The 22,140-nt window shown below is 35.8% G+C and overlaps 1 protein-coding gene across 1 annotated transcript in view; it reads right to left on the reverse strand.

Annotated features, from left to right (window-relative positions):
• Positions 1-22,140, reverse strand: part of PREX2 (phosphatidylinositol-3,4,5-trisphosphate dependent Rac exchange factor 2) — a 223,257-nt gene that overhangs the window by 114,466 nt on the left and 86,651 nt on the right. The window contains exons 11-18 of the mRNA XM_024572341.4: positions 18,642-18,742; positions 14,269-14,372; positions 13,347-13,396; positions 10,458-10,533; positions 6,264-6,336; positions 3,702-3,844; positions 3,461-3,553; positions 1,609-1,757 (exon numbers count right to left, since the gene is read on the reverse strand). Of these exons, the coding sequence (XP_024428109.2) occupies positions 1,609-1,757; positions 3,461-3,553; positions 3,702-3,844; positions 6,264-6,336; positions 10,458-10,533; positions 13,347-13,396; positions 14,269-14,372; positions 18,642-18,742 (789 nt within the window). The remainder of the gene's footprint in view (positions 1-1,608; positions 1,758-3,460; positions 3,554-3,701; positions 3,845-6,263; positions 6,337-10,457; positions 10,534-13,346; positions 13,397-14,268; positions 14,373-18,641; positions 18,743-22,140) is intronic.

Here is a 22,140-nt window from a genome sequence, read left to right on the forward strand (position 1 = left end):
GTTGGATAAAGGAGGAGTGATCATAAGTTTTAGAGAGATGGCATTGTTATGGTTATTTGCTTCTCCCTAGCCCAAAGTCCTCCTATATTAGTAACTTTAATGAGGCCCACTATTTCAGACGCCTTTGTAAGCTGTTGGTAGAAGCTTCTACCTTGATGACTTACTACAGAATCTAGCCCATTACACTGCACTTTGACTCTTAAGATAAATAGGGCACCCAGCTTTGCTGAATATATATATATACATATATATATATACATGTATACACACACACACACACACACACATATATATTCAGGGAAGAATACTATATTACATATACTTAGAATCTTTCTATAAGTAGTTAAAATAAACTATGTAGTTTTTGAAGTGATAACCTTCATTTATCTTAGAAATAATGAAGTTGCCTATCACAACTGATAAGTATATTCTCTTAAATAGAAAGTTTGATATCATCATAGTATATTAATACATTATGGTAAGCACTCTGTATGCATTATTTTGATTACCTAATTGGTTAAACAAATGAAAACCTGATAAGGGGACATGAGATCATCGATGATTTACAGAAGAAAAGCCAATGTCTTACAAGTACATCCCTAATATCTTATTAATTTTTTCTAAAAGAATCATAAAGTATACCCCATTTTATAAATAAACGATTGTGCATAGGTGCCAGTACTTATAAGAGTCAACTAACACTGAATTTCAAAAGAATAACAATGTACATAATATAAACAAAACTATAATTGTAACCTAATCAGCAAAACAAACAAATGAGCAAAATAGAACCAGAGACTTGGAAACAAAGAACAAACTGCCAGTGACCAGAGGGGAGAGGGAGGGGGAAAATGGGAGAAAGAAGGGGAAGGGGCAAGCAAAGGAACACAGAGGACTCATGGGCACAGACAATGGTGGGGAGATTGACTGTGGGAGTGGGGGACAGGGTAGGGGCGAGCAGTGGGATAAAAGGTGGGACAACTGTAACTGAGCAACAGTAAATAAATAAAAAGGATAACAATGGTTATTTATGAATGATATTATAGGAAAACTACCTTCCTTTAGAAAAGTCTGTACTCTAAATTTCCTATAGTAAACATCAGTTTTTTCTAATCATAGGCAGATGGATAGGCAGACATATTTGTTTAAAAGAATGGACCTATTTCTAAGTACACACAAGCATGGAAGACCTTACCCCACTCTTGATCCCATCTCCTATCAATGCTTAATTATGAATGGTGTCCAATCAACTCACAGCCCCTGAAATTCTTAGAGTTGAACATGGAAGAATGCAATACTTTAATGTCAAATGTTCTATCAGTTTTCTTCACTCATCGTCAGACTCAACCCAACCCAGAGAGGAAAATGTAGGCAGCAAAAGGAAAGCATTCTTTCTGCTGAAACTACCTTATTTAAGTAGCAAACATTTCATCACCATAAGCAATGTAGTTTTTCCCATCATTTAACGACCACTATTAGTGATGTCGGTGAGGTTTAAATGTTCTAAGCAGCGATATACTTAATTCTAGACGTCTGCTTAGTTAACTTTTCTATTTTGTTCACCTATGTATAATTTATTTTTAATCCCACACAAATCGTACAACTTACTCCCTTGGCTTTGTGCTCACAAGAACTCTTAGAGGTTTTCTGCTGTTTAAGCATGATTTCAGGAAGCAATCCACTTCATTGAAAGGTCTCATAAAAACTAGGTCACCATTAATAGCAAAAATTTTCTTCCCAACTTCCATGCCAGCCATCTAAGAGAGAAATAGCAAGAAAAAAAATCAAGTTATATTTTAATAAGGGATCTATTTTTTTCCCAGAATTAGAATCTGAAAAGGTTTAGAACTTATAGATTTTGACATTTTAACACATCTGCAATGTTTTTATACAACTTCACAAAAGAGAACTGTGGGCAAGATGACATTTATTCTCTCTGACCTAGTTTAAAATTTGATCACCCATCTTGACTGAAATTCTCCCTCCTCCTTCCGTTACTTAACATTGTACTCTTCCTGTGACCCTTTCTTCTGCTGTATTTTATAGTTATTTTTCATATTTCATCCTTTTAACTATAGTCAAACCCCAAGTTAATTTTTTTACTGTCTTTTCCATCTATATCCAATTAACTCAAAGAGTTTCAATCTCAATACAGACATCAATGACAACCAAATGTGCATCATTAGCCTGAGAAAGCTTAAGTGTCTCCAGGGCAGGAGAGGGAAATGGCCTAGCATCCAAGGGGGAGCACTCCAACAAGCACAGACTACAAGATGCTGAAAAGGCGACAAAGAAGACATTCTCTCTCCATGTCAATCACGCCACTCTTCCTAGCCTACCCTAGTGCCTATAAACAATATGCTCTTTTAGTTACCAGATAAATGATGGAAATCTGGGAGGAGGCATTTAATCGGGGGCATAGTCAGATGAAGCTGTGCTCTAGGAACATCCTCTGAAACTATCTCGGAGAAACACTGCCTACTCACAGAAAATTACTAAACACAGTCATTTATTGACCAGGTCCACTAACAGAGTATGAGTTGACAGGAGTTATTTTGTTTGACATGAATGTGCTGTTCATTAAACTTTGAATTATGTGAGTTTGTGATCTGGTAAAAGACAGAGACCTTGCGCATTATCAGATGAGTAGCTGACAGTTTACTACTAACTGAAAATAGATTCAGTTAAAAGCCATGTTTCATTCATTATCACATTCTCTACGAAAGATTCAAATATTGTAAAGCTTGCTGGGGGAGTAAGCATTTTAAAGCCAGGCAGCAAGGTGAGAATACTTCAACTCTGATAAACTTGGTACATAATACTGGAAAGTAGATCCTATGAGAGGAAATTTTTTCTCTTTTGTGGATCACTACATTCCCAGACTCTAGAACACTGGTTAGCACATAATAGGTGCCAAATAAATATTTCTGAATGAATGAATAAATAAATGATCAGGAGATTTCTTGGTTTAAAAGGCTGGTGAGGTGAGAGAACATTAGTCAGTATTAACCCAATATGAAAATAAGTCAAAGCATGTGCTTTACTGATGGATGTTCTATTTATATGACAGTCAAAAGTGATAGAAAAATAGAAGACACAGTCCTTAAATTAATGGAAGAGCCATCTGACATATATAATGCAGTCTCTACAGGGTTCCAGGCTAGCATCAGTGAGCAGGGAAGTCCCAGGGGGCGTGTAATGAGCTGTTCGGCCTCTCAGGAGATTGAGAAGGGCAGAGCTGCAGATATCTCCAATACCTTCCCCCAACTACACCTGAGTACGCAGACAGGGGCTCCTCTCACAGACCTCAAGAGTATCTGGTAGAACCTCAGAATAAGATTATTCAGTAACATTATTTTCAATAAAGATACTTAAAGGCTGATTTCAATTAGTTTAGAAATGTATATTTATATGTCATGGGCAATAAATAAATTGAAATAAAAATGTTCATTGACATTACCTCAGCATTAGACCCCTTTTCTACCAACTTGATTATTGGAACTTTATTTTTGTCTTCTAACCCAAAACCATAGCTGCCTTCATTGGATTTAATCTGAAATGCAAAATATTAACATTATTAGTAAAGCAAGTAGGAACAAGTTTGCAAATCAACCAGAAATAAAATGCCTCACCACCAAACATGTTTATGTAATATCCTGCTGATATCTAATTGAGAAGAAAACACATAGTAAAAAGCTTACCAATAATGATTTAGCTATAACATTTTCCACAACTTTTAAATCATGTTTCATAAGTCGATGTTTCATATTGGATCCTTCCATTTCCTCATCCGCAAAAAAACGGAAAAGTAGAGGTTCATCTTTGAATTCACTTTTTTCAAGGACTAAGGAAACAAAGAGATATTCAAATTGTTTCAATTAATTCAAAAATCAAACTCTTTGTCCAAACTGATAAACATTCAGTAAAATAATACCAGTATCATGGCTTCAATTTGATACTCCTAGAACAAGTTACATCCTCTATTATCCATATGATAATTTCCTATTTCTTTCTATAATTTTGAGCCAATGTTTCCTTTAATTTACTGTTACCTAAAAACTTTTGAATTTTTAATATAAGGCATTTTTTTCAATGTTAACTTTTTTATACTCAACCAAGTCTTTCAATTCCCAGGTTAAAACTTAAATTTAAATAGATTATATTGAATAAAAAAATTATACAATCCAAAACATAGAAAACTATAGTGTTTTGAATTTGTAGTAAACATTTTAAGCATGTTTTTTAACATCCCGCACAATGGTGGGAAAACCCAGATGGATTAAGTGTCGTCTTTGTGTGTGAGCAGCTCCCTCTGCGGTCACTTTGTTCTAACGCTCCAAACCAGAAATAATTCTTCTGGGTAAAATGTGATTTTAGTTTTCGTTAATTCTTCACTCTTTTCTATTTAAAAGCATTGTTTTCAAATAACCTCATTTTTGCAAGGGTCACTTTTCCCCTTTCATCTGAACATTAATATTTTCCTTCAAATTCAAAGTTTATGTTTTATAAGGCTTTTTAAAAATAAGGGTTAATACCAATAGAAAGCATTTGTATTCAGTGAGCTACTGAAAGCAGTCAAAACATATTAAACAGGAAATCTTTTCTATTTCCATTTACCTTCCTTAGTACCTTGAAGAGAACTCTGTTGGGACAGGTGATTTATCAAGCCAGGGAGTTAAAAGGGAGGCAGTGGTCCCCAAGCACAGCAGAGATGTAAGTCTTTATGATGAGACAGACCTGCGTTTAAATTCCAGGTCTGGGATTGATTCTGGTTTAACATTGGGAAAGTTACATAAACTCTTTGAACTTCAGTTTCTTCATCTGTGAAATGAGGACCATAAAACCTTCTTCATAATGTTGTACAAAACCAAAATGAGGTAATAATGTAAATAACTTGGCATGTAGTAAGCAATCAAAGATGATAGCAACTTATTTCATTATTTTTATAGAGTTGCAAATGGTAATTGTTGACCAGGTAATTGTATGTATTGATGTTTGGATGAAAGATTGGCTGGCAATATGAGTTAATAAATGAAATTATGGACGACAAGTTAACAAGTAACACAAGTCATAGCTAACAGTAGAAATGAGAATATATGTGAGATCGAGTTAGGTCTTGTCTATACGACATAAGCAGTTTCCCAGAACTCCCACGGTGCTTCACGACTGTTTCCCCCCAAAAGCGGTCTGTCTAAGCGGAGTAAGAGGAGAAGGCATCAGGAAGGCTGGGCACGAGTTGAACTGACTGTGCTTTACTGACAGAGACTTTTGTAGGAAACACCTTTGTTATAACTCACCATTTAAAAGTATTTATTACTGATTGTTTTCAGCTTGATATTATAGTTTTAATTCCCTAGAATGGGATCACTTCTTTCATTCAATGGTTTGTTCTTCAAAGATCAATATGTCTATATCCCAACTGACACTGTGCTTAGAGATAGTGGAATGTAATGGAATTCCCAAAGAAGCATACAATAACCAAGGATGCAGTCAACATTGCTGTACCTTCTGCTGTACTTCCTTCTTCATAAAAAGGTAACAACCTTTTGAAAGTAACTGACAAATAGGTATCAAATATTTGACAAGTGCTATTAAATAATATTTATAAGCATACATATTAACAAATATTTGACAAGTGCTATCAAATGCATGTCTATAAGCATATATATATGTATATACACACACATACATTTAACAATCAAAACAGATTGTTTAGGTTTATGAAATCTCTAAGATGTTATAGAGAGGAAAAACTAAGATGTTATTTTTTATAAATTTAAGGGAAATTAAGTCTTCAAACAAGAAAATCAATCTTTAATTAGTAGCCAAAAAAAACCCCCAGATTTCTTCCAGAGATTTATTATTTTGTTATCTGATATAAGTTTAAAAATATTTTTATAAAAAATAATAAATATGTAACTATACGTAACTGTCACTGAATCATTTAATATATTCTAGCATTCAGAAAAAGTGAGTCTGATCTGAAATAGTTTCAAAGCATGTGATCTATTTTTCTTAAGAACATCTAAGCTCAAGCCCTTGCTCTTCTAGAATCAGTTCTATTCTAGAAAAAAGGAAGAGTAGTCATGGCAACCAGGAGATAATGCAGATGTGGTGACCCCATGTACACACAGGGCAAGGCCTAAGCAGTCTTGCTGGTCCATCTCTAAATGACTTCACTGGAACACTGAGATATTCCCAGTGTCCTAACAAAAACAGAACAGTAACATACACCTGTAAGCTTCCAGAATAAACATTCCTACCATGGTGCATAAATCCGTTGTCACAGAGTCCAATGCCAAATATCATTGCCTCTTCTCTGGTACGGCAATCCCCCTGTTAACCATAGAAGCACTGTAAAGGTTAATAGGCAACCGAAGGCTTACATCTTTATTGGCACTAAACTGACAAAGTCATTCATATGTTATGGTATACATTGCTTCCATAAGCCCACAATATATCTGTTATAAAAAATTCATTTGATAATGAAAACATATTCCATTGACATTAATATCTCTTAAGACAAACCATACTTTATTAAATATGAAAACATGTAAGTGCCTAAAATTTATTGCTACCAAAAATGATTCCTTTCTCATATTTCTTCAAGCTTGTGTCCCAATTTTGTATCATGGAAATATCCTGTATATTAAAATTACATTAAATAAAGCTAAGTAAATCATTATGCATGATCTCAGATATCACTTCCCTTCTACCAAATGGCTTTGCTCTTTAAAACCCCCTAAAGAAACCTACTAATCTAGGGTGACTGACTGGTAAGACCCTTAGAGTAAATTGTTTGGCTGAGCCAGCAAATACAAGCTTGTCTTTCATTCTCTTGCCTAAAAAAATAATCAGACCATATCATTGAACCCAGAAAGCAAGCCCAATGCAACTTCTTGTCATGGTACCTACTTTATTCATTTAAGTATGGATTCATATATATGAATATGTAAGTGTATACATGTGTGTATACATATGTATACATGTACGCACCCCTAGATTTGTATGTTTTACAGTTTAAGAAGTGCTTTCCACATATTATTTTTCCCTAGTCCTTTTAGCACTCAGGTACTCTACCTAAACTATCTTCTCCTCTCTTTGTCTATTCCATGTCCGTGTCAACACTAGCATTTCTGCATCTAAGATTATCATAATTTTTTGGTACTTTTCCAACAACTATGCTGTTACAGAATTAAATTTTATTACACAGAAGTGTCATGTTCCAAAACTTTAAACAGGCTCTCTTTTTCACAATCATAACATATGAAAATTTTCTATTTGACTTTCAAGGACATCCACATCCTGGCTTCATTCCCTCTCCAGCTTTACTTTCTAAATATGCACACCTTTTGCTCTAGCCAAGATGGGCCCTCCTGTTGCCTGAACTCTGTGCTGATTTCCCCCCTTGCTTTCACTCGTGTAATTACTCATACTTACAATGCCCTTCTCCTTACCCTTCACCCATGTAAATGCTAGCTCTCTGTCTATCAAGGACTAAGACAATTCCACCTCATGCTGCGACACCTCCTACCCTCACTAATCCTTCAGTTAACTAACAAAACACTTACAATCTGTATCTGCAGACAATGCATATGTGTCCTTTGCAAATTCTAGCTGTTAGGTAACTTTTATGCATTCATTTGAAAGATATTTATATTTTTTGCCACATAACATGCCACCTGCTAGAGATAATACAGTAAAACACTCAAACATAAAACCCTTCCTTGCCCTAAAGAAATTCAAGTCTAATGAAGGATGTGCCCACTTAACATCTGGTCTATAATAAGTACCAGTGAGACATTATACTAGGTACTGGGAACAAGGCTAAATAGGTCCCTGGCCTTAGAAACGTGCCTGTTAGGACACTTCCAATATATTATGGTATTTGCTAAGGCAGATACACCCAGGAAACTGGGGCCACAGAAGAGGACCCTGGGCCCAGTGTGGAGAACCCTGCAAAACTTCCTGGGGGAGATGATGCTGGAGCACAGTCTAAGAGGAGACAGAAAATTATATCAATTGACCTGAAGGCAGGACTCATGCCTACTTCCTGTTTTGTTGGTTTGTTTTATTTTAATCATCAAAGCACTTGTTCAACTTACCATAAGAGCTTGTCTATTAGTCACTGACATTTGGTTGATTATTCAATTTGATATGCAAAAAAATATGATCTAAAATGTTTTGGTATCCATATGCCTTATAAAGATCCTATTTGTGCCACATAGAATCAGTGAGAATTAAAAAGGGCACAACAGAAATGACTTTGGTTGTGAAGAAGAAAAGCATTATTTAATTATAAAATATGACTGGCCCATAAACAAATTACAACTTAGGTGATTTAAATGATGTTTGAGAAGTACATTAATGCACTTGCTACATAAGGAGTTGATTTCATGGGATACGTGACTATACACCATATTGTACCAGGAGCAGCACAACAGCGAGTGAAAAATGTATTGAGAAGAAAACTAGAGTTACCATATTGTCCAAGATGACATCATACAATACATTACAGAACAGAAAAACTATCTGATACAGACTATAGTCCAAACAATACATAGACTAGTGTATTAGAAATAGTTCTGTATTCTGGCCTCTAAAGTTATCCAAATCAATTAAGCCTATGAAATTTAGCTGCTTTATTATCATTTGTGGGTATTGGTAGAAAGAGACACTTACTCTTTACATTAGAACATTATTATTCTTTTATCATTTCATTATTTTGTTTTCATACTCAAAGCCAGCCCATGTTTTCCCATCTGAAGCTAAGCAATAGGAGTTAATTATGTCTGATGCCTACATTTGAACAAATTTTACAATATCAGAATCATAACACTTATGTGACAGAGAAGAGATGACATGTACAGCTATTGCAGTAAGTAGCGAACGTGAAAATACAATCTAGAAAGAGTAAGTGCCTTGTCCAAGTCTGCGTAACTGCTTATCAACACAGCTGTCACCAGACCTCGGGCTACTGAGTCCCAGGCCACTGCAATTTCTACAGACACGGTCATAACAGACCACTAAGAAAACCTGAAGAAAAACACTTGCAACTTGGTCCAGGTTTTGAACAATTTATTCTTCTAATGCTCACACTTGGAAAGTAAAAATGCCAAAAGGAAAAAAAAAAAAATGATGATAACTGACTTCCCAAGTCAGAAGTTTAAATATTTCTTCACCACCAGCTTTTATTTCAAACAAATGTTCTTCAGTTTCATGTACTAACCAACATATAGTACAAGCTCATGTGAATCCTATTATATTATAGTTCCTATGTGAAATCCTAACTCTGATGTCAGGTACAGAACCTATTCCAATGACACACATCGGCCATCGTGTTAGAAAAGGCTCTGACCTAGTAAACACGTTGTGTGATGAATTAGGGTTTTATCAAAAGGTAATTGTCGGTTTAATCAAAAATCTTAACTTCTAAATAGAATAAGTTTAGGTGCTATAAAATATAAAACATAGGTGGTCTTGGATAGCTTAGAAATTAATATAATAATACAAATCTCAAAATGCATATACATAAGCAAATGTGAGTTAAACATTAATATTTTAAACAAAAATAACACCTTTACAATAGTATCAAATGTTATTATTCACGTGTAACAGGAAGTAGGCCACTTTCTTTAATGACAAAACAGTAGAACTGTTTATAAAATTGACTCAAATACCCAAATATAATGATAATATTTCAACCAAGCAATATTCTATTTTCCAAAATAGTATGTTCTGTTAAAGTAGATATCACTTTTCTTAGCCTTTTTTTAATAAAAAGAAAATATTTGATCATTTCTTAGTTGATCTAGTATAATAAAATGTTTAAATAAATTTATATTTGGATATAAATATAAAATTATATTTCTATTTATATAAAATAAATATATTATATTTCTATAAATATATAATTGGCAAACACCATTTTCCCAGCTCCCATATTCTAAGAAACAAAATAAAATCACAACAAATTTTGTACTTTCCTGTTTAAAATGAATGGAGGTGGTTATTAAAGTTCATAGTATGAAAGCACAATTATTATCTAATAGAGAAAAAGGCATAGGAAGACAAGAATAACTTGCTAGGACTAATAAAAAGATACTTTAAAACAAATTAGTGAACAAAACAAGCAAAAAATTTAATACATGTCCATTGTTCCTTTTCAATAGTATTCAAATCACATGTCATTTTTGATCTAAGTATCTCATCTGATAATTTAAAAATAGGCATGTATACTTGAAAGATGATATAGCACGACAATTAAGCCTGAAGACCCTGAAGTCAAATAAATTAAGTAGGTTCAAATCCTAACTGCTTCATATTAGCTGTATGAATTGGTCAAGTCAGCTCACTGTGCCTCATCTGCAAGTGAGGATAAAAAAAATACCCAAATTACACGCTCAAGCTTTCATCAACAATGACCATAACTCAACAACTTCTACTTGTCTACTTACCTGAGCAATTAACCAGTCTATCAGTTTGTTGGCCATGACTACAGATTTGTAGGTCCTTAAATGGTAATCTTTATCTCTACAAAAAAAAAAAAAAGAAGGAAAGAAAGAAAGAAACCAAAACCATTAAGGAAGGAGATAGTGGGCACAGGGAAATACTTCATTTAGTACCTGTAACAGGAACATTTACTCAATGTAATCTGAACCGATTGTCCACATTATGTGTAAATAAGAGAGGTTTACAAGGTCTGCACACCTGAACACTCCTCCATCAGCTCCCACCAGTAGAGGAGACCCTCAGTGATACCAAAGCAGGACGTGTCTTCTTTCACATTTTCTGATATCCAAGTAGATTATTACTGCTATGTTACCTGCTAATAATTTAGTAGAAATACAATATCTCACTAGTAAAAGAATAAAAAAATAGATTTTTTCCCCTTTAAATCAAGATAGATTCTGCAAAACATCACTAAATGTGGAGAAGAAAGCAACCATTTAATTCTCAAGCCTGACTTCTCCGGAAAGGCTGTACTGGCTCTGAAGGACTGTTCATTTAGCTCGGCTGCAATGGAAGACCGCAGGCCTGTCCTATGGTAAACACACTGAAAACTATGACATTCATTTAGTCACGATCATGTCACATCCCCAGGGAACCAAGGTAATCAACTGTCCCACATCAGACTCCTTTCAGCAGACTTCCCAGATCTGAGAAATCACTCAAGTTTGGTTAGATACCAACAAAGTGCTCATGATCAGAGCTAGACCCTGAAGGCAAAAGTCTATACTTCATTGAGTTTGCAGGCCTGGGTCAAAAGGGAGTAAAAAAGTGACAGTCTTTTCAAATCATCAGAAAGTCCAAATTGTAAACAACTGGAAATTAACAAATAATTACTAGCTATATTCAGAGTTCTCTACCCTTGGTCAGGGATTTACAATTAATATTTGCATCATTTTATCCATTTTCATAAAGAACTCCCTGAAATATGGTTGAAATTTCTGAGATTTCAATAATAAATGCACTAGGTTAGCCAGTAATCAACAGAAAATTTGTTTTAATCTTTTAAAATCTATCTCTCTGTTGCTACCTCACCACCCAAGGAAAAATTAGGAAGGAAAAAGTAAATCTATTATAGACCATATGTTAGTTTGTGGGTCCTTCCTTCACCCAAGTAATTTTTTTTCATAAGCTGAGTTCATAAATATTAAAATCCTTACTATCATACATTCCATCTGTTTTATGGGTTTTTTTCCACAAATTTTCCCTAGACAACTCATAAACAATTGTCATTTTTAGCCAAAGAACAATTCTTCCTTATCAGCTCTTACCAAGTGTAACTTCTTGATAAGAAATCCCACATGGCTTGAATAACAATAAAAAAATAAAATAAAATAAAATAAAGAAATCCCACATGGCTAAAATATATTTTCAGAACACATTTTCTTACATACAAACTCAATATCTTTGCAGGTAACAAAAAAATTAACTATTATTGTTTTCTATTAGTTTTGCAGAGAAAATTAAGTATCCACTTGCTAATGAGTTAAACAAACTCCTTTTAGTATTAAATTATTCAAAATATTTGCAGGGTGTCTGTGCCAGAGAATCAACAAATGTTGGTTCTTTTTCCTCTTTCTACCTTGTGAAGCCTGCCTATGAAAGTGGCAAGGGCACTTGCAGAGTGATGGGTGGGACCCCCTGTCATCCCCCAGAACCCACAGTGTGCTCTCTCTGAAATGTTAGTGGGCAATCCAGTACACTCAAACAGCAACTTCTGAGATGATTTTATTTTTAATTAAGCTCTGCATTTCCTTGGAATGGAAATCAGAAAGAAAACTAGAAACACTGTACATCAAACATCTGAATTCTGTAGCCACAATTAAAAAGCCTCTTTATTCATTCTAGAAATTGTACATCTATATATTTGGCATGAAAAATATGTTTGTCAATAAACTCTGAATGCTATCTGGTCATCTGAAATTAGTTCAACATTACATTCTATCAGTTAATGTACATCAGTGTATATTACAAAGAACAATAATACTGCTGGATGGTCTCCTTATTTTGAATCATCATAACATAAAACTCAATGTTTTCTGCTGTCTTTCTAAAGAGACAAACTGAAAATTAATCCTGATTCCACTTAAAAATAAAAGGCACAGCTCTTCAGAAGGAAAAACACAAGGGAGAATAAAATTATTAAATTACACTTAACTTCAAAGTGATTCTTTTTTAAAAGATTTCACTTATTTATTTTTTAGAGAGGGAAGAGGAGAGAGAAAGAGGGAGAGAAACATCAACGTGTGGTTGCCTCTCCTACTGGGGACCTGGCCCACAACCCAGGCATGTGCCCTGACTGGGACTCAAACCAGCAACCCTTAGGTTCACAGGCTGGCACTCAACCACTTAGCCACACCAGCCAGGGCTCCAAACTAATTCTTAATTTTCAAGTATAAAATCTTTCCTTTGAATAAAAGATCATTAGAAGGAAATGTTGCTAAATAAAATACACACTCAAAATTGGATTACATAATTTAAAAATTAATATACAATCACAATGGTAAATGTTTATAGTAAACAATATCTACATATCCTCTCCCAATCAACTATTATTTATTAAATGTTAACAGAATATGGATCATTTCATAACAAAGTCAATAATTTATGGTGAATTGAAGACAGATAATTTTAGAAATCAAAATAAAAAGAGTGGAAGAAACTATATATTAGAGCCTCAGAAAATTTAGGAATATTTTAAGATAAATTATTACTTAATCTTTAAAAGTAAAATTTTCACTTTTGGGGAAAAAGAAACACCAGCTGGATATCATTTATCTAACATGCAATATAAATATTTCCATATAAGTTGACCGTAACTCAGAAACCAGACTCACCTTATCACTGGAGTAAATAAACTATGAAGACGGCAGTATAAACGTACGCCCTATTGTAAAATAAAGATATGTCAAAAGCAGGTAAGATCACTCAAAGAACATTCAAATGACATTTAGAAATAAATGTACTTATTTACTGTTCACATTTTGGAATCATTATAAAATCTCAACCTATATATGTTACTCAAATGTTATATTATAACATAATACATATGTTGTAAGTCATAGAAACATATGACTTAAATCATTAAAAGTAGGATTAAATTTTGTTAGGAATTTGCCATATACATGACATATATATACACAAAGGGTTTTTTTAATTACCTTAAAATATAGAATATTAAAATATAAATAATTATAATACAAAACACAAATATCATAGCTTAATATTTTGTATAAAACATATTGCAATATATATGATATATTAACATATAATATATTATAATATAAAATAATATATTATTTATTATATAATATAAAATAAATATATATTTATACAAAATATTAAGCTATAATGTAAACAAAAATAAATCTATATAGCAATATATCATACTACTGGTTCACTGTATGGCAATATAAATTTTGTCAAGTGTGCAAAGAAAAATGATATTACATTAAATGTATATATCTGTATTGTTTGTATTTATTCACGTATCATGACCACTTACTGCCACATGTAAAATAGCTTTGAATGGATATAACCTTCTGAATGACACAATTGCATTACTTCCATTGAAAACTAGGTAAGACAATGAAAATGATTTAACATTAGAATTTTTGAAATAGCAAGAAGAAATTGAGAGGTTTGTCGTTTTAATAACTGTCTGTACCAGAACAATATTTTAAGTCTTTCAACAGCATTTTATCTTGCCAAACTATGGCATGAATTCTGCTATTGATTAACGGTTGTAGAAGCTCTTACCTTTGAAATCACATCCTGCATCTCATTTCTTGGATAAAATGTTCCATCATCATAACGAAACCTATATAACATCTGTTCTGGTTTGAACTGATGTTTATCAGTAACTAAGAATATAAAAACAATACATTAAAATACTGACAATCTAAAAGGTGGTAGCTAAAAACATTAATGAACTATTCCCAAACACTGAAACTTTAGTTTTACCAAACGCTTTTGTTTTCCTGACACAGTAATGCAAATCCAGTATTTAGGCAGTGAGATTCGCAATAAGATTTGGTTATATAATGCATTTACCATTTCCATATAATGATTTCAGAACTAAATTGAGGTTAGCAACATTTAGCTAGCATAGTATATGCATTTGTGTACATTTATATACATGTACGAGTTTGTGTTTTCTATTCCTTTAAAACGCCACAGAGTTGAGCACCAGGTGCTCTTCAAAGAGCAGATATTCCGATTTATGTTCTGAGTCTCAGCCCTAGAACTGAGGTTTAGCATTTCTCTGTTCTATGCCACAGCGGTCAAGCCAAGACCACACATATGCCCATCTTGACCCTAGATCCTGTGTTTAGATCCCCGGAGCAGATTACATAATTTCAATATGTAACTGATTCCAAAATTTTCAGTTTTATTACAATGAGACATGCTTTCCTTTCGTGTCACTTAATTTTTTTTCCTCTGTGGAAAATGAGAGCAGTCATCCTTCACTTGTATCCTTAGAATACAATTTTCATGTACATAAAATCTCCTATTAAACTTCCTCTCAAATTTTCTTTTTTCCAGAAGTTATTTTATAGACAAGTTTCTTTTTTTAAATGACTGTTTTAGAAAGGAAAAACCTCAAATGGAAGCTCACAGAGTTTACATGAGAATGTTTCCTTCACAGGGAATGCAACATTTGCAGAAGAGATCATTTGTTGCAATGGGCTCTGTTTTCATGATTAGATAGAAGACTCTGACCTTTACTTTTTGCTAACAACATTGTGTGGGGAGAGAAAGCTGTCAGAAATAAATCTCATGAACTACATTTGGTGAATATAGAAAATAAAGCCAAAAGACTTACAAAACACATACACGAAGTTTCACCCATTTTACACCAACCCACTGAAACCATGTGCATGGCTTGTATGCTTACAGCCATAAAATTGAGACAAGATTGCTGCCCACAGTCCCCCACCCAAAAAAAGATAGACAGCCCGGCCATTTGGCATCCTGTCCCAGAATAAGCCCCAAAATCTAAAATGCATGTATGAAAAATAAAATCAAGAGAAATATTTTGAAATCCTATGGCATCTTTCAAGACCAGTTATTTATTTCTGCTATGCAATCTACCTATTCCCGTTGTTATCCCTTAAGGTTCATTGAAATAAATTATTGTCTTGATATTCCAAAATTCCAAGAAAAGTTGGGCCAAGTTCTCTTGCCACAATAAAACACATGATGGCTTAACCCATTCTAAATGGAGTGCTCAGCCCCCAGGCAAACTCCTGTGGCTTTGAGAATTAATCTTAGGTTCATTGGCACTGCTAAATGCTGAACAACTGCCTCTCTGGGTGGTAGTTCTGACTTGTAGCATTCACCAAACTTCTGTGATGTAAATACTCCCACAATGGATGATTTCAAGCTACCAAAACACAGTCACTTAACACAGAATGAGATATGCGGTGACATGTTATCTAGTATTTCCCTCACACAGAAATAATAGACATAAGTAACACCAAGAACATAGTTAACAATAAAATATAGTAAAATAATTAGGAAGTGATGAGTTTTAAGAATACATTACCTTTGTGTATAATTTATGTACTTATGTTTCTATAACTTAAATTTTAATAATAGATGTGTTTAACAACCACCTTGCAAATTAAAAAATTTTTTTTTATTTTTAGAGAGAAGGGAAGGGAGGAAGAAAGAAAGAGAGCGAAACATCAATGTGTGGTTTGCCTCTCACAGGCACCCTACTGGGGACCTGGCCTGCAACCCAGGCATGTGCCTTGACTGGGAATTGAACCTGTAACCCTTTGGCTCACAGGCCAGCACTCAATCCACTGAGCCACACCAGCCAGGGCAAATTTTTTAAAAATTTAATTACCAGCTCTCTTGAGCTTATACAAGCCAAGTTCATCACACCAGTGGATATATATAACAAATGAGGTCTCTGAATTCTCACATAAGCATTTATAATGTAAATAGTAGCACCAGACAAGAAGAATATTATCAGCATATCACAGAGAAACCGTCTGTGCTTCAACCCATGAATTCCTGGGACAGCAAGGCTTTGCCTTGGATGGAGTCTCAGCAGTACTTGCAATGTGAACAGCAGCAGTAACAGTCTACTTTCTACTTTTTTTCTGCTTGCTTTCCTTAAAACAGATGGTTCATTCAACTTTATTTTAGGAATTCTATTTTCACTAAAATGCAGCTGGAACCACATACTAATGAGAGTAGCATGTGTGGCTCATATTCTTCATTCTAATAAAATTATTAATGTGAAGTTGCATAATATGTTTTCTTACATCCAGTTTGGGGGAATATGTTAATTTTAAACACTTAAAAAGAGGTTATTTCCAGTGACAAAAATTCTGCATGCCACATCTGACCTGATAACTGATCAAATCGTGAAAACAGTAATAGCACAGGCCCCTCAAATCAAACTGTGGTGAGCAGAATATGAATAGAGAGTGTTATAGTTCTCAGAAAAAGAGTTAATCAATTTATAAATGTCACTGTCAAAAAGATTTAAATTCTCTTAAGTTAAATAATCAAAAGCTTCTAGCATTTGAAATTTCAAAATAAATGTAAACCCAGAATTTATCTCCCACTTCCTTTTCAAAACTGTATTGTGGGAGAAGAGCGGGGCCTGACAGAGGGGAGATACGTTGATTAGGACTGAAATTCTCCCATCTGGTATCTCTTCCAAACAAAAAATCCTATGGTGGTGGTGGTGTTGTTTTCTTCTAAGAGGGAGAAAAGAATTGCAGAGGATTCCTATCTGGGTATACGGGAGTGCACGGCATCGGGGCACCCAGGGTGGTTTGGGAAAATAGGGAGGATGTAGTTTGTTCTTAACCCACTTGAACCTCAAAATACGAGAGCCAAGCATCCACGTTTATTCATAATTCCCAGTCTTTTTCTCCCCTCCCACATTTGGCATTAGGCATTCTCCAAGCTTTTATCCTCAGTCTCATTATCATTGCTTTCTTGTTTTTTCTTTGTTGTTTCTCACTGGTGTTCTGAAGAATCTGATAACTGACTGAAACGATTCCCAGCTCTGTCTGTCTCTCACTCTCTCTACCCTGAGCTTCACACACACATTTTTAACCTTTGCTGGGCACTTCTCCTTGAATGTCTCATATCTAACCTTTTCTTTACTTTTCTCCCCAGTGTGTTCCTCCTCCTGAATTAGCTCTTTCTGTTATCCAAATAGACAGCTCAGAATATCTGATTTTGCTCGTCATCTTTCATCTCCCTCATCCAGTTACCAAATACACTGTTTCAGCGTCACCAGAATCTCCGCAACGGGCCACTCCCATCACGCCCACTGACAACACCCAGGCAATGCCCTCTTCCTTTCACTCCTGGGGATGGACTGGGCCCCGAAATGCACGGGGCTCTCTGCAGTCTCTAACCTGTCTGCTCCAAGCTCCCCATTGCTGCATTTAACTTCAAAACCAAGTCTGGTCACTGCTTTGCTTAAAAGGGTCCATTAGCGTCTTACCTCCAGAATCAGTCAGAGATACTACAGCCAACATCTTCTGGACCAGGTGTTTGCCCACCTTTCTCACCCCGCATCCTGCCCCAGTGTATTCATCATGGAATATACTGTCTTGCTACATGAGACTGTGCTAATTCCTGGAGAGGCTACCATGAACTTCCCCACTGCTGCAGTCAAGTGCCATATAACACTCCCCAGGGAGGGACGTCCCCCTGCCCTCTGTCCCCGTCAGGGTTCTGTTCATTCTACGATGCCCAACATTAATCCCACTTCCCTCGTGCAGCCTTTCTAAATTCTCGCCATCCCTTCCTCCACAATCTCACAACACTCACCCATATATCTGATTCTTGCCTGTGTTGTAATTGTTCATTTTAAAGTTAGCAAATATATCACCATTAACCTGAAACATGGTTATACGTATATTAGCCACTTGAGGTGGGGGTGGGTGGGGTGGGGGGAGGCAGTGGTGGGAAAATGGAGGCAACTGTACTTCAACAACAATAAAAAAAAGAAAAAAGAAATGAAGAAAAAATGCTGAAAAAATATAAGCGTCCTATAATGTGGAGAATTTTTATAAACTGAACTAATCAATGGAACTAACATACATGCAATCTATGGATAAACAGAATAAATAAGAAATTAATAAAATAATTACCATGGTGAATAATTCCATTTTCTAATAATGCTTGTCCCAAATGAACACCTTCTTCAGGCCTGTGAATCTCTCCAATTTCCAACAGCCATGACACAAATTCACTGCAATAGAAATCCAATGAAAAGGTTAAATAGTTATTCTTCCCCCAGGACATCTATCTGTGCCATGTATTCATCACGCAGCTATGAAAGGAGTCTCAAAATATTGAGGAATATTTTCAGTGTATTTCAGCACACATTTTGTCATGTACATAAAGCCCACAGTTATTTAAATTGGACTCTTCTAGAAAACCCATGTTCATACATTCAGACTTACCTTCACCATACTTAATAACTATTTAACTTATTGAGACTTCTAACAAACACTAAGGGAAAATCTTAAAATAGCTTCAGTTATAAGGTTACTATCCACATAAAGGCAAATTTGGGACTAAAGAGTATACAGCAGATCGTAAACATAGCCAAAAGACAGAGCTAGATAGAGTAATAATGACCTAAAATAGGAGATAAACTCCTTTTTAAGATATTTCAATTACGTTTGCTTCCACTGCTACTTTACATTGGTTTCAGGTGTGCAGCTGTACAGCTAAATGGGTTCAGGTAGACAAGCACAGTCACGGGGATACGAAGTGCAGTGGAGGGAATATAGTCAACAATACTGTGATGATGATGTCTGGTGCCAGGTGCGTGCTGGTAACATCAGGGGGACGCTTTGTAAAGAGATAAACTCTTGAATGTGGTTTTCCAAACACGAAGAACCAGTGGTCAGAAACTCCAAGAGCGCAAACAAAACAAAACTGCGTGCCCCGCATGGCAGACAGAATTCTGAAGACGTCCTCCTACCCTGTCAAGAATCCCACCCCTTGGTTTTTTAATCACGCCCTCACGTAGGCTAATGTACATAGTCCTGTCAGTGGATTTTGCATATGTAATTAACATCCCAAGTCAGTTGACCTTAACATATGGCAATTATCCCACGGGGCCTGACCAGATCACTTGAACCCTTTGGGGCCTTGGAAGCAGAGACGTCTCAGGCTGGTGGCCTACGAGGAAGTGGGGAAAACTAAAAGCTTAGGAAAGATTCAGTGTGCTGCCGCTGCCTTTGAAGGTACAGGGGCCATGATGCAAGAAATGCAGGCAGATTCCAGCTGAGAGTGGCCCTGGCCAACAGCCAACGTAAAATGGAGCCTCATTCTTACAACCAGGAAGGACTGAATCCTGCCAACAACCTGAATGTGCCTGGAAGTGGCTTCTTCCTCAGGATCTCAAGATAAGAGCCCCGGGCCTGCCCACACCTTGGTTTTGGCCTTCTGAGCCCCTAAGCAGAAAGCCCAGTTTTGCACCCTGACACCTGATGTGTGGAACTACATGCTAACAAAATGGGTATGGTTTCAGGCCACTAGGTGTGCAGATCATTTGTTTTGCAGTAATAAAAAATTAATACACATCAAAAGATATACAAAAGTTTTACTAATTTTTTCAAATTTTAAAATTACTTGGTGAACTCATTGTCTTTAAATTGTCATCCAAAAGAATACCACAGCTTGAAACCCTCCGTCAGCACTGCCTACCACACACAGCTGCTGGGGCTGTGAGAGGCTTATAGCTCTCATCTGTCACCATTTGAGGAGGGGCGAGGAGCCCCAGGCACAGTAAGTAAGACGGATGATGCTTTATAACACCTAGGAGATAGTGCATCAGCTCAGTAATAAATTTTTTAAGGCCATCTGTTATCATTAAAAGAACACTAAATACAGAAACATTTTACAATAAAAATTTTATCACACATATGTTATAAAAATCTAACATTTGACATTTTACATAAACTAATGAACATATTTTAGGATGGTTTCATTTTTGCACAGAGGCGAGAGAAGCAAAGCTAAGAGTATGGAGAAATTACTTTTCCCTTTATTTCACCAAAAGCAACGCATTTAGCTAAAGTCAAACAGCCAAGGAATATGGAATTCTAAATATGATGTCTGGTCTAACAAGCACATTTTAAGGAAGAAGAAGTTGTTAAAGTTCTTTTCATTCTTCTATTAAGTAAGCACCATCCAAGAGAAAGAAAGTAAAAGAAGTGAAATACAGGATAGTAGTTAAGATTGCATAACATGCAATAAGACAACCTGGATTCAGATCCTGCCTCTGCTTCTAATAGCTGGGCGATGCTGAATTAGTCAATCTAGCTCTCTAAACCTCAGGATTTTTTATCCCATAACAAAAATAATATCAACCTGTCAGTGCTGTTACAAGATTAAATGACCTGATGATGTCAGGAACCCAGCACAGTGCCTGGCTCATTGTGAGCACTTACTAAATGTCAGAGATTGACAAGAGCGTTGAGATGGCTAGTATACAGCTAAAGTGTAATCTTATGCTCTGACATCACCAGATTCCTCAATATGTCAAATTCAAATAAGTGAAAAAGCACATTTCAAGTGCCGCTATAAATTAGTAGTATAGACGAAAAAAGGGGCATTGTAATAAATCTAACCAAAAGTAACTTCACAGGGTAATTTGATCATAAATTCCTAACGGGCCAGGTCATGAGGGACACAACGGGAAGTGTGCCACTATGGAAACAGACACGATTAATAACAGCTAACATTTACTGAGTCTTTTATGTATCGGGTGCTCCGGGGAATACTCCGCATATCATTGCAATTAATGAGCAGTACAGCCACAGGAGACAGTGTGGGCAAAGTGTTGACAAAACCCCTCTCCTTCAGTAAGGACAAGTTTGAGCCTGGATTAACTTTCCGACCTTGTTCCCCTAGAAACCTGATGAAGGCAGGGTGTCAGGTGCATTAGTAGGCAGGATAGAAGCTTATGGTAAAAATGACCTTGATGGCTAAACTGCATACTCATAACACCTGATGAAAAGCCAGAACTTGAAGTAATTCTCTTGTAAGTAGACAGGCCCTCATGGGGACCTTGGAAGGTATGTCCATGAGGTTGTTAGTAGAAGCAGTGTCTTCTTTGTAATATGGAGCTTCTAAGCCAAGGTGGGCTCACATTTGCTCATTCCCTTGCACAAGAGCCGTCACCCGGGGGACTAAGGACACTGGCAACACAAGCCTGTTGGCAGCCGTGTGGCCTGCTGTGAGGACCACTCTCACTGGAGAAGAGATGCCCTCCCTGCAGACAAAGGTTTCCTGACTTCTTCTAGTGGGGCTGGGAGCTGGTGTGGCCCGTGGTGAATCTGTGTGTCTGCATAGCTAATTAGCGATATGTTCTGGTAGGTATTACAGGTAAGCACTACAATAATCTTCATTTTGAGAAAGGAAAGAAAAATTTAACTTTTCCAAATCTCAACTAGCCACTGGCAGGGCCAGATCTGGGGACAGTCTGATCGTGAAGTCGGGGCTTTGAACTGCTACTCTAGCCTACTTTTATAGAACTGACATTGACATTCACTAGCTGCATGAACTTGGGCATATTAAACTCCCTGATCCCTAGTTTCTGAATCTTCATAAAACGTAAGTATGTATTCAAGG

Source organism: Desmodus rotundus, chromosome 8 (assembly GCF_022682495.2).
Source record: "Desmodus rotundus isolate HL8 chromosome 8, HLdesRot8A.1, whole genome shotgun sequence".
NCBI lineage: Eukaryota > Metazoa > Chordata > Mammalia > Chiroptera > Phyllostomidae > Desmodus > Desmodus rotundus.